General features: G+C 46.5%; 3 protein-coding genes and 1 gene segment (V, D, J or C); all 4 read right to left on the reverse strand.

The window, feature by feature from the left end:
• The window catches only part of LOC123351200 (immunoglobulin lambda-1 light chain-like), a 624,702-nt gene that overhangs the window by 527,164 nt on the left and 75,475 nt on the right, over window positions 1–22,063 (reverse strand). The gene's annotated exons all lie outside the window — the stretch shown is intronic.
• The window catches only part of LOC123351197 (immunoglobulin lambda-1 light chain-like), a 668,923-nt gene that overhangs the window by 520,317 nt on the left and 126,543 nt on the right, over window positions 1–22,063 (reverse strand). The window lies entirely within an intron of this gene.
• The window catches only part of LOC123351198, a 576,764-nt gene that overhangs the window by 494,408 nt on the left and 60,293 nt on the right, over window positions 1–22,063 (reverse strand).
• On the reverse strand, window positions 3,099–13,135 carry LOC123351202 (vacuolar protein sorting-associated protein 29). 2 transcript variants are annotated; one of them, XM_044990451.1, is made up of 5 exons: window positions 12,944–13,135; window positions 11,583–11,594; window positions 6,027–6,218; window positions 4,347–4,582; window positions 3,099–3,613 (listed from the first exon to the last, which is right to left on the reverse strand). In XM_044990451.1, exons 1-5 carry the CDS (start codon window positions 12,944–12,946, stop codon window positions 3,496–3,498), a joined length of 561 nt encoding a protein of 186 aa, XP_044846386.1. In that variant the 5' UTR covers window positions 12,947–13,135; the 3' UTR covers window positions 3,099–3,495. The 2 variants fall into 2 exon arrangements, with proteins under 2 accessions (XP_044846386.1, XP_044846387.1); XM_044990452.1 differs by lacking the exon at window positions 11,583–11,594.

Below are 22,063 nucleotides of genomic sequence, written 5' to 3' on the forward strand. Positions count from 1 at the left end.
CTCCTTTTTCATTATGTGATACACACTCTGAATTCTAACCATCCTCTCTGTGCATTCACCCAGGAAAGCTCATGCTCCAATACATCTGTTAGTCTTAAAGGTGCCACAGGACTCTCTGTTGCTTTTTACAGATCCAGACTAACATGGCTACCCCTCTGATACTCTCTGTGCTGAGAAAATACTGACCCCAGTAGCTGCATTGGAAAATTGCCGGTGATCTCACCATTACACACAAAAAACCCACTTGGCCAGGGAAAGATATTTGTGCCTGCCTTATGCACGGCAGCAAAAAGTCCTCTGCGCACTCTCCAGCTTCATTTCACACAAGAAATGCAGAATGCACAAGAGTCACCCTGTATTAATCTAATTCAATCACACTGAGAAACTTGCTCATATGAACTCCAGCTCATATCAAAACAACAGGAAACACTTTACATGTTACAGTCAGCATCAACTCTTATAACCCAGGAGGGAAAAGAGGACAGGTAAAAAGAGAGGTTAACTGGTATTCGTTTCAACTTCAAACTAATTGCCTTCCTTTTTGCCTGTAACATTGCAGAGAACGCCCCAGCCAGCTTCAAATGAATCTGTCTCCCTTATATCAAATTCTGCCCCACCTCCATATATAAATCCTTTAGAAGGCTTTGTTTTCATCGCACAACCGGAGTCTGTGGAATAACTAGCATTTGTAACAATAAATCATTTGTTTAACAGGCTCAGATACAAGCAAACAGGAATCTAAGAGTGGAGCATTGTCCTCTGTCACTAGTGACTCCTCCGCCCATCTCATATTGATATATCGTTATTTACTCGTTCAAAGCACTGTAGAAGTGCTAAGTAATTACTTGTCCCAACCCTCCTCCAGGGTGCTTAGGGAAGCAGTATTCCACTATATTACACAGAGTGAATTGACTGGCCTGAGGCCACACACAGTGTAATTGACAAATCTGGGGTCAGAACGCAGGTCCTGCTGCCTCCCAGCAGTGTTGAGGGGTCCCAGAGATAGCCATCCCCAGCTTTCTTTGCCTCTGGAAAGTGACCTGATGCCCTGGAGGGAAGAGGAGAATAAGGGAATGATTTGGACCTGGGAGGAAAAGCAGATTGTAACAGGGTTCACAACCCGCCCCTCTTCCTGGGGCCCGCTTGCTGCCCCCAGTAAGGCTCAGAGAGGCTTCACGGTTGTGCAACACCGGTGTCTTTATTTACTGAAGGTTCTCCCACCACCAGTGTCTGTCTATATACAAGCGTTACAGGATTAGTCACCTCCTTTACAGGCAGAGTCAGTCTTCAGCTAGGAGGCCTCCAGTTCCCTCCCAGGCTGCCCCCTTGCTCCCTCCCCGCCTTTATAGCCCTTGGCTTGTCAGGCCCGCACGCGTTGTCAACCCTCAGCCAGCATCAGGCCTTTCCCATCGGCCCCAATCTGTTTCCCCTCATTGGAGCTGATTGGGCAGGGGCCAATTAGGTGCCTTTGTACCAGCCCCCTGCTACACAGATAACTTCTTAGATCCACGCTGAGGTGCGAAGAAAATGTAATTCCTTCAGTGTGAATGAGGTTCATATCTCATTCTCAGCTCACTTGCTTGACTTCCAGTTCCACTTACCCCACCATAGAAAAAGCAAAAAAGTTTTTAGAGCCAACTTTACGTAAAGTGTCCACTGGGCACTGCTTTCCCTATAACAGCCCTATGACAGGCTAGCACAGCGGCTCTCAAACTGGGGTCTATGCCTAGAGCTCCTAGGGGCTATGGTAATACAAATAATAAATAACTACAATGCATTTGGGAGACATGGGAGATAGAGGTGTCCTATACCACAAAATGAATCAGAACAGGCAGCCTGCTGCAGCGTAAAGAGCAAAGAGAGGGGATTTGAGGAGAGTGTGGCACCTAGTGGTTTCAGATTAATATAATAGCAGATCTATTTTCAGATGCAGGAGAAGAGGGTCAACCATGCAAACTCTGTTCAAATTAATCTTCAAGAAAAAGAAACATGAACAATACCAACAGCACTTAATGCAAAGATACTTCAGCAGGGTCTGGTTTGCTGCATCTCATTTCACTTACTGGGCATCACAGATGCTATCAGCTGCAAGGCACAGGGGAAAACATTACGCAAAGGATAAGGAGGCAGTGATTAAAGTAACTTCTTCTCTATGGCTCTGGTATTAAATGACAGCATCACATACTACTGCTGCTTCTGAACTCTTCATTCTTACCCATGGCTGACCAGCATTGTCCATTGGGTAGAAAACAACTTTGTCAAACTAGTCATCAGGATAAAGAGGGATTTTGCTCTGCTTAGACAACGTGAGGATTCTCTGGTCAGATCATTTGGAGGCAGACAAAGCAGAGAACCACTGGCCTGATCAGGAGCGTGTGAATCAGGGAGATGGCCAAGTACCTCCAAACTTCGGTGGTCATTCAGTGCAAGATTTCACACACTTCCCCGAGGTGTTCAGAGAAGATGGCCTAGAGCTCGCTGAGGTCAAGTCTAACATGTTTATGGATGATTTCAGGGGATGCCTTTGCAGCTTTTTCTCTGCACAGTGGGGGCAGGGGAGTATTCATGCTAAAAGCTCTATGGTAGCAGAGACTAGACGTGCTGTGCTTCAGTGCCTCGCACAGACTGAAATAGTGCTAGCCGGGGCATTTAACCCTTACAAGAGGAATTAGAGGGAGAAAGATGGAAAAAATTCTTTGTTTGGCTTATGGGAGCAGGGGAGAAGCAACAGGAAGCTTCCTCTTTATAGAGCTGACTTGTCCTATATAGCCAACGCAGGGACATAAATCAGACTATTAGTTGCAGTTTAGCTCAGGTAGGAAGCTGTTCAGCAACCATCTTCTAATATAGGAAAAGTCGTTTTACTTTAATATAGGTTTTACTTTAACCATGGGGTCTGCATCTTATTAATCTGTTCTGGCCAAGTCACATGTTACACAGTCACCTATCAGAAATGCAGGTTGAATAAATGCTATTTTAAAAAAATTAAGACTTCTTAATGGCTCCGATGGTCTTTAAGCACTTTGAGAAGTTATGCTCTAATTCCAGCCCAACCCATAATACATACAAATATATTCATGGCAAGCAAACTACGCAAATAGATGAGATAAGTGTTTATTTAAATATTAAGGGTTAGAATAATTTATGTAACAAGTTCGGTCTCAAAGTACTACACTCTAGTCATGCACATGAGATCACTCAGTCTTAACAGCTGTGGTAACACTGGATATTTACAAGCATAGCCATTTTATACATAGAAGATAGTTCAGTGTGTGACGTGTGCTTGGAAATTAGGAGTGTAATTAGTTTATGGTACATAAGGTTTACAATAAGCTTACAAGCAGTAGTTAGTGAAAACTGATTGTGTTAGTGTGTAAACTGTCCAATAAAGTGTTGCAATAAAGTCTGTGGATCATGACTGTTTAGTTAGTCGATTTGACAGGAAAAAGGAATGAGAAACGGTAAAAAAGCACCAGTGGACATGACCGATTTGCATTAGGGCTTTTTGTATTCAATTCTTTCTACTTTCACATCATCCCCAATGAGTTGATACACATAAGTCACAACTGTGGACGCCTGGATATCCATCAGTACAAATGAAGGAATGATGTTTCTGCAAAGAAAAATCATTTTGGTTCATATATTTGACAATTAGAGAAGCAGCAGCATTAGTTAGATTTTAACAGACCCTAACTTAGACAAAAGCGTGAACTGCCCCAAGGAATCTGATTTAGATATTGCATTGCGAGTGTGATCTACTGCAGAAGAATGGGAAATGAGAAACTGCAGCTACAATTCATCCCAGGCAGAGGGATTTTGAAGTTACACTAGAATAAGCCTTGAAATCAACAGCAAAACTTTTTTTTGGTAATTTCAGTGCAGTGATGTTACGTTAGCATGGAACCCTCCCCAAAATATCTTTTCCACTGAAGCTGCCCCATCTCTGGCATATATCACTGAAGGGGGATGTTAGAAACATCAGAGCACAGTTGTCTCTATTTTATTTGATATAGATGAATACAGGGCTTTAGTTTTTCAGAACTTTCCAGTCCTAGGATTCAAAAGGAATAGATAACAACAAACGTGTAAATGCTGAGCAGCCATTTTCAGCATTTCCTTCACTAGACCTAAGAGAAATGATTCGAGAATGCAATATATTAAGCTTTCTAAATAGAAGAGGTAAAGTATTGTTCCAGTATCTAAAGCTTCTTGTAACCACAAACAGTTAAGACAGACATCTAAGTATCATCGTCATGGGCATACCAGAACTATACATATATAAAATAAGTGCTCAAATATTACGGTGATGGGTGCAGTATAAAGATCCCCAAACTTATTTAACTCACATCTCCAAGGCATTATAGGCTCCCGTGGCTGATCCCGGATTGATGTAGAACTTGTTTTCATGTTCGAATGCCTCAAATTTGTGTGTATGCCCTGAAATCAGAATGTCCACATCCAGCTGCCTCTGCAGCAGTGCCAGGCTGGCCGTGTCACCCCATGGAATAACCTGATGGCCATGGATCAGCCCAATTTTAAACTGCCCAACAGTTACAACTTTCTGTTCTGGATAATTCAGGTTCTAAAAATAAACACACAGCGCAGGTTACATATACTCCTTCACCCGTTGAAAGGACATTTGCATTTATTCATTCCGGGCAAATGACTGAGTAATGTCCTTATGGGCAACTACGTTTTTCTCAGCTTCATCAGGCAGAATCCACTCAATATTGGCTCCATACCCAGGCAGAGGTCAACTGCATTCTTTTGCAAGGTACAGATTGGAAGTTGTGGGAATGGGCTAAGTTTACAGAAACACTTAACATGGTATTACCCTGCTGTTCCCAAATAGCGTTAAATACAGATAGGCTTGGCAGAATTCAAATTTTTTTTTTTAATCATTTTGGTGGATATCAATGTTTATTTTTACAGTTGCAGGAAGTTATTGAATTTCAACACACACTGTCATTAAAGAAGTTAAAGCTTTATACCCATTAAAACACAAGCTGCCAACATCACATCACATGTCAACATAGATGCTGAAAATCAAATTCTAAGAAGTTCTCAAACAGCATTTTTCTTATTTTGCCTAGCTGTAAATTTCGATCATGGATGGAAATATTTTTGTTTATTTTATTATACATCAATTTCACCATATACAAATTTACCAATAAAAATATAGTCTTTCCAAGTTAATTATAGTTAAGGCTACAATTATGTCACGGAGGTGACAGAATCCGTGACATTTTCTGTCCTGGGGCTGGAGCTCCCAGCCTGCCCCACCCTCGCAGCTCCCAGCCCCCAGCTGTGGCTGGCGGGACCCGACGCAGTTGCCCAGCGCAGCTGCAGCCATGGCTAGTGGCTGGGGGACGCTGCAGCTACCAGCTGCTCAGGCAGGAAGACTCCAGAGCTCCCACCCACCACAGCGGTGGGGGACCCAGGAGCCCCAGCAGCAGTGGGTGCTGAACCCGCCTCTCCCTTTTGTCAGGGATATTTGTAGTGAAAGTCAGGGACAGGTCACGGGCTGCCGTGAATTTTTGTGGATTTTCCGTGATCTGTCCCTGACTTTTACTACAAATATCCCTGACAAAAACTTAACCTTAGTTATAGTGTTACAAAATAAATAAAGAAAGAAATCACACAATCGCTGCAAAAGCAGCAAGTTAGATCAGAGGGTCTTCAATCTGGCAATAGTGAGGGAAAATAGAGCCAGAAGTCTAGCTATTTTTATACAGATATGACTCAAATACAATTATCTGAACTGCATTATACAAACATGCACAAATCCAAGAGCTGGATTTAGTCTTGTTGTGTATGGGGGGAGAACTAAACTTTTAAAAGTCACTGATCTCATAATCACATAGAGCGGTTTGTTTCTTGTCCCCAGCGTGTTACCCAATGCAAGAATGACTAACGCCATCTTAATGACACTGAAGTTAAGTGGTTTAGATAAAGTCATGCAAATGTTACCCCTGCCTGCTAGACACACACACACACACAGAGACATTGTTTAGAGAGGCCATTACCTCATCGAAGTCCCCTCTGACAACATGAACATCCCCAGCCAGAGTCTTGAGGTAGTCATAGCTCTCCTTGGTGCAGAGATTTCCTGTGCAGAGGATATGCTGGATCTTGCCTGGAACCAGCAATTTTTTGAATTTAGCTGGCAGGCTGTTGCATCGATGTGGGATGTGAAGGTCTCCTAATACTAACACCAACTTATTAGATGTCAGAGATAATGAAAAAACATTAAAAATTACATCAACAAAATAGTAATAATAGACATTCAACAGCTGTTTGTCCTGTTTTGACTGACTGTCCATTAGTAAGAAGATTCCAGGAGGGATTAAAAACAAAATTCATTTCTACTCAGGATGATCTGACAATCTGACAAAAAGATTTCACAAACACATAAGCCACTGACAGCAGTTTGAACATTACTGACGCACAAGAGGCTGTTCCAGCATATAAAGTACGGCCAGATCCCTAGAAACCCTGCAGCTTCTCAATCTCAAATTCTGCAGCAGGGCTACTAAGATTCTGTTATACTTGCGTTTGTGCAGCCTGCATTCCTCACTGGTAGCTATCACAGCATAATATTTATTTACACATTTACAGCGAATGAGAAGTTGGTGATAAGAGCCAGGAGAAGAACACACTTTAAAAGCAGAGTCTGCATTTTTGAAGATTTCCAAAATATTCTTTTTAATCCTTCCCTTGCTGTGATAAATATTGCACACGTCTGCTAGATCTGACTTGTTCCTTGACCCTGCACGCAGAACACCAACAACTCAATTCTGCAGTTGTCCAAAGTATGGGATTCCAACTGAAGTCAATCCAAGTGGCTTCAGCTGGATACCACTTATTCAGCACAGAGATTCAAGCTGCAGTTGATTCTTCATTGAAAACTGATGTCTACTTAGAAACAATTTTGCTTCTATATAATGGCGTCCAATTCTTCAACATTGAGACACATGAATAGCACTAAGGTGATAAGAACCATAGATAAAATTCCAGTTGGTTCCAGTTTTTCCATCAGCTCTTGCTGTTTATTCCCTATGTGATGTTACAACCCTGGTCATGAGTTAGTCAGATCCACAACTTTGTGGATGTCCCTAATAAAGTTATGGCTTCTAAAGATTCATTATAGGCTATTAATAATATAGTAACTTTAGTGTGCCATGACAATACATTTGACCACCTCATTCCTTTCCATCCTGGGGAAAGGGCAGAGTAACTCCTATTTGCAAAAAATAGTTGGATTTTTGTGTGTGTAATCACACACACAAAAAAATAGACTAGCGAATTTGCAGAAGCAATGAAATTCTGCTATTCTGTATTAAGAATCAAGAATATGAACCATATAGAGTTCTTAATTGTGTAGGCTTGTCCTAGGAAAAGAATAAAAACATATAAGCCTCTATTTTAGTGCAGTCTGAGGCTTATGGCCATTTGTGAAAAATTTTCAAAGTGGCCAGCTAGTAGTGCAAGGAACAATGATGGCCTGGAAGACTAACAGGTCTCTTCAGTTACTAATGTCTATGTATACGGCAAGCAGAAATCAACTCTAGCAAATCTACTGGACAGTGAATGTATCTCACCTCAACAAAACAGATTTGATAGTAAGATGGAGATCAACCAGTTGATCAAGCTACTAAGTTTCCCTTGGCAGTTCTATATGTATTTAACGTATCAAGTAGAAGTTAAATTTGTCTTTCAACTATATACATAAAATAAAATTTATCTCAGGCTGCACCACACCATTCCCATCAACACACAGCAGACTGCCAGTTATCTGATCAAGTCCCCCTTATCATACCTTTAAACTTAACCCTTCATTACAAATGTAGCCAATAATGTGATGTAACAGACTTTGTAAATTAAGCTTATTTAAGAAACCAAATGCATGCGAGCATAGCATCAGTAAATCAAGCTTAATTTGATTATACAGCAACAAATGTGGGGAAAGGGTTATGAAGCAAAAGAACTGTTATGCCATTAGAACAAAGGAAAATGAGTCACAAAACTATCACCCTTATTAGTTTGATACATAAAACTGATTATTAAGCTTAGGGTTCTTGTTCTTCTTCCAAGAGGAGTAGTTTTTATTAGTATTAAGGTAGTGCCTAAAATGTTAGGTGCTGTACGAACATACAGGTGCTGCAGATATGGGCAATATCAATTACTAAGATAACTGTATGGTATGTCAGTGCTACACTGTAAATTAACCTTGGTCCCATGTACACTATCACATTGTGTCTGCACAGGTGCTAGCAATGGTGTAAACACAAGTGCAGACTGCCTGAGGTGTTTCTACTACTGTGTTATAAAAGCCTGACTGAGCAAGTGTCCAAACTACCCAAGTACTGGAGAGGGGTAGGTGAGTGGAATGGCTCTGGAGACTGGTAAAGGGACATGGGTTCTTTAACTTTTAAGTCACCTGTTTAAACCCAGCACAGGTTGGAAATTATCAAAAGCAAGCATTTCTGATGGTTTTTGGTGTCCTCAGTGAAGGAGGTTTGGTCCCTAGTCACCTCTAGACAGATGTTCCTGTTGCTAAGATGACCCTCTGCATTAGCAATCGTATTAACAGTCTCAGCAGGAAGGGAAACCATCTTTCTACCAATATATAAAGGAAAAGGTGACACTGGCAACAGTACTAATTATAGAGAGATAAAGCTGATGAGTCATACAATGAAACTGTTGAAGAGAGTCATTGATAAGAGACTAAGGCCTGGTCTACGGGGGAGGGGAGGGGTAAATCGATCTAAGTTATGCAACTTCAGCTATGTGAATAACGTAGCTGAAGTCGACGTACTTAGACCTACTCACCACGGTGTCTTCACTGCAGTGAGTCGACTGCTGCCACTCCCCCATCGACTCTGCCTGCGCCTCTCACGGCGGTGGAGTACAGGAGTCAATGGGAGAGCATTCAGGGGTCAGGGGTCTAGAATAGATGCAATAAATCGACCCCTGCTGGATCGATCGCTGCCTGCCGATCCGGCGGGTGGTGTAGACATACCCTAAGACATTAACTAGATACAAGCACAAATCACTATGGCTTCAAGCTAGAAAGACTGACAACAGATGCAGTTACGCATGATATTTACTGATCTGCAAAAAGACCTTTGACAAAGTTCCAAGGGATGTCCTCTTGTGGTGTACAGGAAAGAAAATTATGTGCATTTTGTTCAAGCCATGTATGTAGATGCAAATGTCAATAGCCAGAACTCAGTGGTGAAACAAACTATTGGTAAAAGATAGAGTGCATCCGGAATAAGCATTGAGCCCTTTCTCGTATATCTTCATCCTGGACGTGCTCACAAGGAACATCCAGAAGGAGGCACCGCAGTGCATGTTGTGCAGATGCTATCATTCTGGGCACCGAGGTGAGAGACAGTCTGGAAGACTATTTTGAGAAATGGAGAGATTTGTTGGAGAGATCTAGGCTCAAATAAGCAGAAGAGAGTATATAGTATGTAATTTCAATAACATGAACACTGAAGAATGATCCTTGAACTTGATGGGCAGACAAGACTGAAAATGTAAAGTTTCAAGTATTTGCATTCCAGAATCCAGGAAACTGGAGGATGAAATTAGAGCCTGGCTGAAATGGAGAGAGATAAGGGGCGTAGTTAGTGACAGGAAGATACCAGTAAGATGAAAAGGGAAAGTCTGTAAAACTGTGGCCCATCCCGTTTTAACGTATGGCACTGAATATTGGGCAACAAAGAAGAAACATGAGCAAAGGATTCATTCCACAGAACTGCAAATGTTGAGCTGGACGAGTGCGGTAAGCAAGAGAGACCATGTGAGGAACGTGTATGTTACGGTAACACCCAAAGTTGGGAAAAGTGAGGGCATGCAGGCGCAGGTGGTTTGATCACGTAAAGTGCAGTCCTGACAACTACCAGGGTAAGAGACTCCAGCAGAGCAAGACTGAAGGAAAAACACAGAGGCCAACCCAGGAAGAAGTGGTGGGATGTCATAATGGAAGACACGTTAGCATGTGGTGTGCTAAAGGATATAGCATTGAACAGAGAGCACTTTGTAGGGAGAGGACTCAGAGCAGACCCCATTTGACAGGATTAACTCAAGGAACAAGAAATGGATAGTCTCAGCCCAGACACTAAGTACCGAATGGGCATGAAGACCGAACTACCCTAGAATGCCAACAGCTGGACCGTCTGGATCAGAGTTGACGTATACAGGTAAGGGAGCAGGGGAAGGTTGATTTGCCAATGCCCGTTCTGTATCTGTTCTTTGGGTAGCGTTTATTCCCCAGGATTGCCAGACATACTGACAACTTTTACTGGTGGTAAATTCACTGATGAGAGGAGAGAAAGCTTAAAAAAATATTTTGGCATCACCTACACTAAAATCAATTGTGTTAGGAGACTTTAAACCCAAAATTATTTCAGCTAATGCACTGGTAGCCCCAGCGTACGCTAGACAAAAAACTGACAGCATAGCCATGTTAGCTGACACCATTTTTAAACCAATGTCCTAAACAGCTTATTTTATACTGCAAATTATTTTTATAACAGGATGGCAACTTTTAGGGTCTTCACTCAACATTTGAGAGATGTACGCAAATAATACTAGTTGGCGTTATATACACATAACCCCTGGCCAAATTATGCTTAATTAGAGACATTAAACTTCACTGGAGACAATGGAGCTGCATGAGTGTCAGAGCAGAATTTGATCCACTATGTACTGAGGGATGGACAGACACCCAGGATTATCTGCTCCTAGACCAGATTCAAGTTCCCACCTGTCAAAATAACTGCAACAACAAAAAAAGCCTGGATATTTATGGAAAGTAAATGATCCCGTGGGAGGATGGTTTGAGCATTGGCCTGCTAAACCCAGGGTTGTCAGTTCAATCCTTGAGGGGGCCATTTAGGAAATCTGGGGCAAAAATCTGTCAGGGGGTTGGACTAGATGACCTCCTGATGTCCCTTCCAACCCTGACATTCTATGATTCTGACTTTGGATCCTACTGCAGTCTGACACTTTTTGCTACACATTTTAATATTAAATAAACTTGGCATTCTAACTTTAATAGAGACTGAGATATTAGGTTCCTGGGACTTCCTCTTTTAGGGGGAAAAAACAGGGAGAGAGAGCATCATGACTAAAGTGGTATGAAGAGTCCTAGCTATATTAAAGACTATATTTACATAAAATTGTAGGACTAAATTTTGTTTTCCTACAGCGGTTATTGACCCAAATGGCATTAGGATCTTTCCAGACATACTATATATTATCCAAAGCATATCCTCTCTTTGAAAATATACATTTATTATTACAAAGCAAATAAGCAACAACTCGCAAGATGATAATTTAAATATTCAGGATGTCTCTGAAGATGACAAGTCAGGTCAAATGAAAAAAATCTAAGAAGGGAATGTTTTTTTATAATGTTTAAGTTTTCCATTGTTCTGAATATCTCACACACCTCTCCCTAAAAAGCTATTATAATGACAAATCACAGTGTATCAGTACCTATTTAACATCAGCACCGTTGACAATCGCCCATCACCAGTGTTAGCAAGAGCCAAGCGGAGTAAACTTACTCTGTGCCCAGCCTTAGTGGAATGAAGAAGTTGATTGCAGACAAGGGGAAAATGAAAAAAACAGGGTGAAACATGAACAAGGTTAAACAAAAGAAAGCAACAGAAAGGGAAAATAATCTTTAGCCAAATGAATTTGCAATTAATCATTAATGAATTTTGAATGTTATGGAAGAATTTTTTTTTTTAAATTAGTTTTATTCAGCTGTGCTCAAAACACTATTGGAAGAGTTTTCCAGACTATTACTCAACAAAAGAGTCAGGCTCTGTGTTGTGACTTTCCAGTCAGCTAGCTATTTTTAGTGCCCCGACCCCTATCCCTTGAATTTCACATAAGGATAAATCACTTTTTGACAAATCATCTGAAAATGCACCCAAGCAGTAGCAGTTTAAACACAAGCTAATAGTTCATGGATTTACATTGTTCCAGGAAACTGAACAACTGTAATTCCAAAATGAGGTTTTTAAAAATATCATTAAAGCAACCAACACAATTTAAATTTACAAGGTTAATATGAAAGAGCATTCAAGTGTTTCTTTTAGAACTGTTAATTTGAATAAATGGTTAGGAGCCTTCCCCCCGATGCCCCAAACTCCTGAACTTTGAATTAACTTTTAAAAACTAATGCCCCAATCCTGCGAAGCCTTAAAGCCTGGTTGCAACTTTAACCAAGGGAGCAGGTTAACTGACTGCAAGCAGGCTACTGAGGACAGTGAAATTATGCACATGCTTATGGCTTTGCAGAATTAGGGCCTCCAGATACATCCTCACACAGATCCTTTGTTTTGAAAGCCGGTTTATACTGGCGATGATGCACCAAAGAAAATAAGCTTCTAGCTAAACCTGGTAAAAGTAAAGGTACAGAACACCCCCCCACCCCCGCACCTCAGTCCCAAGAGAAACCTTTCAGAGGGACTGGGGATGTTTTATTTTACAGTGAATTAGAAAGTATGAGGATTAATCGGGTTCTCCCGCATGGCTCCCGCTAGGTACATTTAGGGCAGGAACCAGGCAAACGGACGCCAAGTGCTGAGTGTGGGAGGGAGGGTGCAGCTCTACTCCGGTCTATAGCTATCCCCCCCCCGGGCAGGGGGCTCGCACACAGGGGCTGCCCCACCCCCAGCCTGAAGTGGGTTCCACGCTACAGGGCGGATGGTTTGGGTCAATGGCTCTCAGCCCCCCCGCCCCGGCTCGCCCCCCCCCGCTCACCCAGCCCAGCCCCTGCTGGGGGCACCGCCCGGGCCCTGCCTGCCCCGAGCCCCCAGCACCGCCTCTGCAGCTGCACCCCCCGCCCCGCGCCACCTCAGCGACACCGGGAGCCCGGGCGGCTCCCGCCACAGCGCGGCCGGGCCCCCCCGCTCACCATCCTGCCCCCAGCTCCGCTCGAGTCGCCGCTTCCGGGAAAGCCGGCGCGAAGAGACTGACCCGTCCAGCCAATCACAGGACAGAGCGTGAAGCACGTGACCACGGCCCAGGGACAGGCGCAAATTGGCCTATGAGCGTGGGGAGGCTGCACATGCGCGTTGGGGAAAGTGAAGCCCCGGGGTGGTGCTGCCCTTTGCCCTCAGTGGAGCAGGCTGGGCTCGAGGCTGTTTTCCCGGGAGACGTTGCCATGGCGATGCGGGGTGTGGTGCTGGCTTCACCTTCCCCAGGTGTTGGTCAGACCCAACCCCCTGCACGTTGGCCCCGGCAACGGGCTTCGGGACAGCGGGGGTCTGTGATGTAACGATGCCATGGAAACAGACATTTCCCCCCCGGGAAAGTGTCTCCCCGCCCTGCCCGTGGAAAGGTTCCTACCAGCAAGGGCTTCCCCTTGCCACAAGCCGGGGCGGGCTGCGGGCGGGGGAGTCGAAGTCCTCTTCTTTCTGTTTGACTGGGGCTGTGACAAACACAAAACCAGGCCACCACCGCCACCCGGACCGCACGCTCCTGCTCAGACAGGCACTGAGCATCCAGCGGGATATTTCGCACTGTCCAGCATCTCATGGTGTCGATGCCTATGGACCAAATCAACGTTCGTTCTCCAAAAAGAAACAAAAACAGAATTTCCCATTCTAGCTCCCCTTTCTTACAGCGCGCTGATCTCAGGAGCTCGGCGCCACCAGCCTGCACAGAGCTCAGCACGGGTCAGAGGAAGGGCGGTTTTTGTCTCAGTTCCTCATGTGTCTGAATCACTGTGACTCCCTACAGCACAGTAATAATCAGCCTCATCGTCGGCTTGGACCCCAGAGATGGTTAGAGTGGCAGCATTGGCAGAGCTGTCAATGGCACCGGAGAATCGACTTGGAATCCCTGAGGGCCGCTTGCTATCCTCATATATAATCAGTACTGGAGCACGGCCAGGGCTCTGCTGGTACCAGGAATTCCAGTTACCACTGATGCTGCCACTGCTCCTGGCACAGGAGATCGTAACCGTTTGCCCAGGAGACGCTGATACTGAGGGCGGCTGAGTCAGCACAAACTGGGCCAAGGACCCTGAAACAATATCAGTAGCAAAGAGAACATTGTTAGATAAGCCATTTTCCCCATTTATTGGAATAAGCGAAAGAGGTGAGTTAAAGGGGATGACAACTCTTATTAGCAAAACCCTCCACCTACCAGTGCAGTAAGTGAGCAGTGTGAGGAGCAGAGGGGCCCAGGCCATGGTGGGAATCCAGACGAACTCGGCTTCCTGAGGCAAACGGATCTCTGGCCGGGACCCCCTGATTCGCTTTTAAACCCCCAGAGCTGGAGAACGGCCCCTTCATGCAAATCAGCCCCCTGCTCACTGGCTGCTGATGTCTGCACCTCCCTGTCCCTGTGTCAGATAAAGGTGGGATCATCCTTGTAAGTGATTTGAACTCAGTGAAGGAGAAACAATAGTTCATTTACTTCCCTGCTCTCAGTGCTTAATTCGTAATGAACGAGTTGCCAATGCTCAAGCAATGAGTTGCTGGAGCTCAAGCAATTTTTTTACATTCATAATTGCTGCAGCAAGCCCTGAGTGGCCATGGCCAGAGCTATGAACTGCCACGCCTATAAGTGCTGGGGCTCAGCCCTGGCACAAATTAAGCACTGCCTGCTCTTACTTTTCAGAAAGCTTTCCTGTTCCCTGTCCCACCACTGACCACTGCAAAATGAAGCCTGATACACCCAGGTTTTAGTTCAGGTCCATCTCTCCATCATGTCCGGAATTCCTCTGTGTCAATTAAGTTTTTTATCTTGGTTTTCCGCCACTTTCTGGAGAATTAGATGGATGCAAAGTGAAGTTTATTCTCTATTTATTCCCAGAAAATCCCTCAGAAAACCTCTTCTAGAAGTCATGAAGTAAGGTCTCCCTAATATCCTCCCAGTCCTTTCTGTAGGTGGAAAAATCCTGAAGTCCTAGACATACCTGAACTCCTTCTAGCTTCAGTGGCCATTGTGCATACTGAGACATGAAGGACCCTTTTAATCTATTAAGCCTTTGTCGTCAAATGAACCCAAACTGGCCCTTGTTCACGTGTCCTGCTGCTGGACAGAGCAGGATTTAAGCAGTTTCCATCGCACAGCCAAGCTTCCCTGAGCAGTGAAGAGAAAACCAGCAACCTGGGACTTTCCCATCTCCAGGACCAGAAGCATCGACTGTGAGGCTTTAGCCTCTGTGAGCAGATGTACATTCACTGGAACAACAAAACCCTGGGGATGGAAGCAGCAGAGAGTCACAGGTGTCTGCTCTTTCCATTGATGCACCTACTGCAGGACCACAGTCCCCAGGGAGATCATCTGCACAGCTGGGCAGCAGCAATCCCAGCCCGCCTTCAGTTACTAAATAAAGCAGATAACACCCTCAGCTTGCGTCTCTGCAACACTGTAAACTGCTCTTTCTCCTCATTTGAAATACACTAGATGAGACCTAGATGGGCGGCATGGACAGTGAGGATAGACATCATATCTATGTTGGATGGCACTGGACATGTACCATGGTTTGTATGTAGCCCAGTGGTCAAGCCACGTCAGCCTGGTGCTCACAAGGCGACGCAGGGTCCTCCAACATTTCATATAACTTCCATTTGCATTTGACACTGATGTGGCTATAAAAGCATGGTACAAAAAGTACCTTGTTTGGGGTGAATAATCAGTTACAGGGAAATCTCCCTGCAGGGTTCGCGGGTTGTGCTAGACATTATCTGTCCCAAGGAGCCTTAGTACAGCTGGCAAAACTGCGGGACAATGATGACACCTACTGGTCATTGGTATATTCTCCAGTGGCTTCAGCCTGTGGGTCATTTTCTTATCAAAGAGATTTTTCTGCAGCTACCTCCCCTTCTAATGCCCAGGCCCAATTGCACCCGTTCCAGGGGTCACTGCTAGGACAGTGTTAGCGAGACAAACCAGAAAGAAACTCACTTCAGTGTGATGGGTGGGACTGCCTGGTTGTGGCCCTGCCCCAGTTTCTCTCTGTGCTGTTCATTTCCTTCCCTGGGAGAAGGCTTTATGTTTCTTAGCACCAAGGTTCCTCTGGTTTCCTGTAGCCTCCAATGGTTTAATTTCCCCACATGTCTTTGCAGTGTCATTCTGCCCTCCCACATGTTGGCCACCCCTCCAGAGTTGGGGTCATATCGGTTGCATATGTGATAGCAATTCATTCCAGTTATTCTCCCTAACAGAAAATTTGTCATTGGTTTCATAGCACCAGTCTGATTAAGTATCATTCATACTCAGGCATTCTGTGACCTGGAATTTCTGTATTCATGTTCATGGCTTAAACACTGTTATTGACTATAATGCCACTTGGTATAATCCCCTGTGACAGATACTCCCATCACATCCCAGGTGGAGCCAGCGCAACCCTTCCTCCCCAGGGTGTGTCTGGCTTGGGAATTCATGCAGCAGGGGTTGCAAGAAGCCCACACATGGAAACACATCTCAGCTCAATTCCCATCTCAATGCACCTGCGTAGGAGCCAGACCCAATATAGACACAGTGCTCGTCTGGAGTGCTGGCTTGGGGGCAGCTACCACCTGGTGTCATCCCACCATTCTAAGGGCAGCACGGCCAGCCCAGGTGAGGAGTGGTCAGGGCCACAACCCCAGCATTGGGCAGCAGCGATGGAGAGAACACAGGCTGCTCCTTTCACCAGCCCCTGCCTCCCCAGTGCCCTGAGAGGCCTTTGCCTATGTCCACCCCATGTCCACCCCATGCCAGTACAATGCCTCAGTGCATCCCCACAGAGCAGCTGCCTCCCTGGCTGTCCACCCCCTAACAAGACACACAGAAGCTACCTCACAATTTACCCTTGATTTGGGATTGTAACATCTGTGGCTGGGGAGAGACAGTTCATTTCGCTGCAGGGCCTCAGGCAGCAGACAGACACAGTGAGACCAGCGCAGAGGAGTTTCACTTGAGCTGCTGTGGGAGGTTTTGGTCTCAGTTCCCCATGTGCTTGCAGCACTGTGGAATTGCCACTGCCAGCATATGCAGCACAATAATAATCAGCCTCATCGTCGGCTTGGACCCCAGAGATGGTTAGAGTGGCAGCATTGGCAGAGCTGTCAATGGCACCGGAGAATCGACTTGGAATCCCTGAGGGCCGCTTGCTATCCAGATATATAATCAGTACTGGAGCACGGCCAGGGCTCTGCTGGTACCAGGAATTCCAGCTATCACTGATGCTGCCGCTGCTCCTGGCACAGGAGATCGTAACCGTTTGCCCAGGAGACGCTGATACTGAGGGCGGCTGAGTCAGCACAAACTGGGCATCAGAACCTGGAACAGAATCAATCACAAAGAGAATACAGAGTGAGAGGAGCTTTAGCGCTGCACCCAGAGTAAGAGGAACTTAAATATGCAGAAAATTATGAGTTATTTTGAAAGACTCCTCAATACCAGACCAGTAAGTGAGCAGGGCAAGGAGCAGAGGGGCCCAGGCCATGGTGGGAATCCAGACGAGCTCGGCTTCCTGAGGCAAACGGGTCTGTGGCTGGGACCCTCCGATTCTCTCTTAAACCCCCAGTGCTGGAGAACGGCCCCTTCATGCAAATCAGTTCCCTGCTCACTGGCTGCTGCTGCTGCCCTGACCTCTCCCACTCCGCTCTGAGATGGGAGAAGGGCCATAAAGGACACGTGTCTTAGTAACTGACACCCAGCACTGGTGAGTATAGACCACAGGCTGCTCATTCATCAATCACAGAACAAAGGAGAACCCTGCCCAGGTGTGAGAAGTGATTTTCTGCATTGCGCAGAGTCCACTTGCAGCCAGTGGTGGATTTAGACTTAGTGGGGCCCTGTGCTCAGCTTCATTTTTGGGGGACCCAGGCAAGAAAAAGAACATACTCTCTTAGCTTCTCCCCGCTCCCATTTTTCATCCTTTTTTTTCTTCCTCCTCCTCCTATAAGTAATAGGAAATAAATGAAAATAAAGTGAGGTACCTTGATTGTTCTTGTAGTCTAACTTATTTTCCCACAGATCACTTGAAAAGCGCTGAGGGTCTCGGTGGACCACTTAATGATCTTTCCAAATATTGTTTGTACTGTTAGCTAACTATTGTAAAGTGCTTTAGATAAGAGTGCTTCATAAAAAATACCATAAAATCGTTGCAGTGCAGGCTCTGGGCAGGAGTTAGGGTGCAGAAGGGGGCTCAGGGCTGGGACGGGGTTGGGGTGTGGAGCGCTTACTTGGGCCCGCTCCCATTTGGTGCAAGGGGTGCAGGTGAGGATGTGGGTGTGTGTGCAGGAGTCAGGGTGGACGGGGCTGGGGATGTGAGGGGGGTGCAGGAGTCAGGGCTGGGGATGCAGGGTCAGGGAGGGAGTTAGGGTGCAGGAGCAGGCTGGGGGTTGGGGTGCAGGGTCTAGCCAGGAGTTAGGATGTAGGAGGGGGCTCAGGTTGGAGCAGGAGGTTAGGGTGTGGATCACTTTCTGGGGCAGCTCCCATTTGGTGCTCAGGTTGCAGGTGGGAATGTGTGTGTGTGGGGGGGGGGGGTGCAGGAGCTCCCATTTGGTGCTCAGTGTGTATGGGGGGAGGGCTGCAGGAGTCAGGGAGGGCAGGGGGTATCTGAGGGGGGTGCAGGAGACAGGACAAGGGGCTGGGGGCTTGGGGTTCCTCCCAGCCCCCTGCCCCAGCCCAGCCCCGTGCCCTGAGCAGCTCATGGCAGGGGGCTGGGGAGGTATGTGTAGGGGGAGTGCGGGGACCTCACCTTTGCTCCACCCTGCCCCAATTCCACCCCCTTTCCCCTAGGTCCTGCCCCCATCTCTTTGCTGCCTTCTCCCCCGAGTGCGCTGCAGCCCCGCTCCTCCCCCTCCCTCCCAGAGCGACCTGAGCACAGGCAAACAGGTGTTTGGCAGCGGAGGAAGTGCTGGAACGGGCAGGAATGTGGTGCACTCAGGGGAGGAGGTGGGGGAGGGGGAAGCTTGGCTGCCAGTGGCTGCAGAGCCTGCCACAGGAGCCCCAGGAGCTGGCAGGCCCAAGCTTCTGCCCCCGCAGCTGCCCGGCCCTGGGGCACCCTGTGTTTCACTGTAACTCCGCCTCTGCTTGTAGCCCTGGATTCTGTTTAGGGTCTAGAGATTCAAGCAGCAGCTGCAGCCGTTTCCACCTAGCTGTGCGGGGAAGGAATGGGGCGGTGCTGGGAAGCTCTGTGACACGGCCACAGGCTGTTTACTGATGGGAGTGTGGAAGGGAAATGTGTTTTCCACTTCACAGCCGGCAGCTGGAATACTGGCATAAGGGATCAGGGTGGGACTCAGTTACTCAAAGTTACATGGACTTTGCAGACCGTACAGACACCGGCCAGTGCATTGCCTTTCCCCAAAGCCAATGGACCAAATTCTGATCTCATTTACACCATCAGTGTGGACACAGAGTAAACTTCATTGCCCTTCATGGAATTATTTTGCATTTACACCAGTTCAACTGAAATCAGCCTCTGGCCTGTTATCTCCCAAGGTTAAAAACATGGCACTAGCTAGATTAGTGCATTGCCGTAGGAACAAAAGTATCTTCTCTCAGAAAATAACAGATGCAGCAAGATTGCTTTGGATTAAAGTAATATGGCTCCAGAGCCTGCATTTTACTGTTACAATGACACAGTCACCTGCCCTGTAGTTCAATCATCTGTGTGTGTTGAAGGGAGTCTAGCTCATACCCCCCTAGGCAGCACTTCTGGATTTGACCCCCAGTATATCGTGATTCAGTGTCAGGGATTGTGTGCGAAGACCATCAAACAGTGCAGTGGAGGAGACACATGCCCAGTGTTTTCACACACAGGCCCCGTTCGGCTGGACACAGAGATTAGCCTGAGCTGATCTGCAGACTGCAGAGAGCGATTAAAGCACAGGGCAGCGCTGTTCCCTGTGCAAAGAGAGGCAGAAGGAGGCAGGAAAGGGCCACACCACCCGGGAGAGAAGGGCTGGAATTCTAACTGGAAACTAATCAGCAGTTTGACTCTTTCTCAGCAGAAGCCAGACTGCAGCCTGCACCGTTCCCAGCAGAGCCAGTGCAGAGGGAGGGGGAGAAAAGGGGAAGTTTTTATCTCAGTTTCCCACCTCCTTGTATCACTGTGTATAGTGCACCACTGCCACCCGTATACACAGCACAGTAATAGTCAGCATCGTCCTCTACCTGGACACCGGTGATGGCCAGGGCAGCATCATTACTGGAAATGGACCCAGAGAACCGGGCAGGGATCCCTGAGGGTCTCTTATTAGTTTCATATATGAGCATCCGAGGAGCAGAGCCTGGTTTCTGCTGGTACCAAGAGGGATAGTTGCTGGTGGTGACGGCTCCAGTGCTCAGGCTGCAGGACAGAGTGATAGTCCCTCCTGGGGTAATGAACACGGAGGGCTCCTGAGTCACCACGGGCAGTGAACTGATCCCTGAAATCAACATTACAAACACATTATTATTAATTCAGTTCCTTTATTCCTTGAAAAGTCACCTCCTCCACAACAATCCCACTGCACATAAACCTGCCCAGCTGACCTGAGCAGTAAGTGAGCAGCGTGAGGAGCAGAGGGGCCCAGGCCATGGTGGGAATCCAGACGAGCTCGGCTTCCTGAGGCAAACGGGTCTGTGGCTGGAACCCTCCGATTCTCTGTTAAACCCCCAGTGCTGGAGAACGGCCCCTTCATGCAAATCTTCCCCCTGCTCACTGGGTACAGAGCATCTAAAGAAGAGAATTTTTTTGAACGGAAGATGAGGCTCAAGAAAGATCAGAAGAAGGCGGCGGCATGAAGAGAGCAAATCTCAGACAGAGCAAGAAACACAGCTGAATTACTAACATTATTCCAGCCAGAACAGACGATGACACAGCTCCAAGATTCATTCTTGCAAGTCCAGTGACTACGAGGATTTGAACCCACGGCCCCGGTACACATACTAGCAGAATAAGGCACTGGGCAGTACTATGACGATTGCTAGCTACCGTTCTGTGCAGGGCAATTCAGGCGTACTAACCACGGTTGCTTTCCCAGAAATACAGGAACCCTCTATCCTTGTTTCAAACCTTGTACATGGATATTTAGTGATTCGTTAAAATAGCCGAGCTTGACTGACTGGCACACTGGGAGCGCAGCCCGTCCCCAGCAACACGCACATGTGCTCCGGTCCCACTGGGATAAGCACAGTATAAAAGCTTAGACAGACAGACCAGTGACGCAGCAATAGCCTTAAAATATATTTACAGAAGAGATCTGAGCCTGTTCTGTGAGATCCCTACAGAGCCGGAGGAGCTGCTCCGGAGAACAAGACAGTGAAGTGTCTCTCCTTGGCAGGGCTTTGCAGATCTGGACGCTCTCCCCATCACATCCCTTTGCACCTTCCCGGCTCCATGTCATGTAACTGGCCCTGCTCTCACTCTGGGCTGCTCTGAGAACTCCCGGGTCACAGCTGCAGGGCTCTCCTCACCTGCAGGGCACCATCTACACCAGGTACCATGAGTTTCATCCCTTACCCTGCCTGGCCTTGGGACTAAAGGAAGAAATCCATGGGACACCCACATCTAGAATAGCGCCTGTAGATCTGGTCGTCCCACCTCAGAAAAGATATATTGGAATTGGAAAAAGTACAGAAAAAGAGATGACTAAAGGGGAATATAATGGAGGTCTATAAAATTAAGAATGGTGTGGAGAAAATAAATAAGGAAGTGTTATTTACCCCTTCTCACAACACAAGAGGCAGCAGGTTAAAAAGGTTAAAAAGGACCTATTTCTTCACACAACTCGCAGTCAACCTGTGGAACTCATTGCCAGAGGATGTTGTGAAGGGCAAAAGTATTACTGAGTTCCAAAAAGAGCTAGATAACTTCATGGAGGATACGTCCACCAATGGCTATTAGCAATGATGGGCAGGGATGCAAAACCATGCTCTGAAGTGTCCCTAGCTACTGTTTGCCAGAAGCTGGGAATGGGCGACAGGAGATGGATCACTTGATGATTCCCTGTTCAGTTCATTCCCTCTCAAGCACCTGGCATTGGCCACTGACGGAACCCAGGATACTGGGCTAGATGGGCCATTGGTCTGACCCCGTATG

This window comes from Mauremys mutica, chromosome 16 (assembly GCF_020497125.1).
Source record: "Mauremys mutica isolate MM-2020 ecotype Southern chromosome 16, ASM2049712v1, whole genome shotgun sequence".
In the NCBI taxonomy this organism is placed as follows: domain Eukaryota; kingdom Metazoa; phylum Chordata; order Testudines; family Geoemydidae; genus Mauremys; species Mauremys mutica.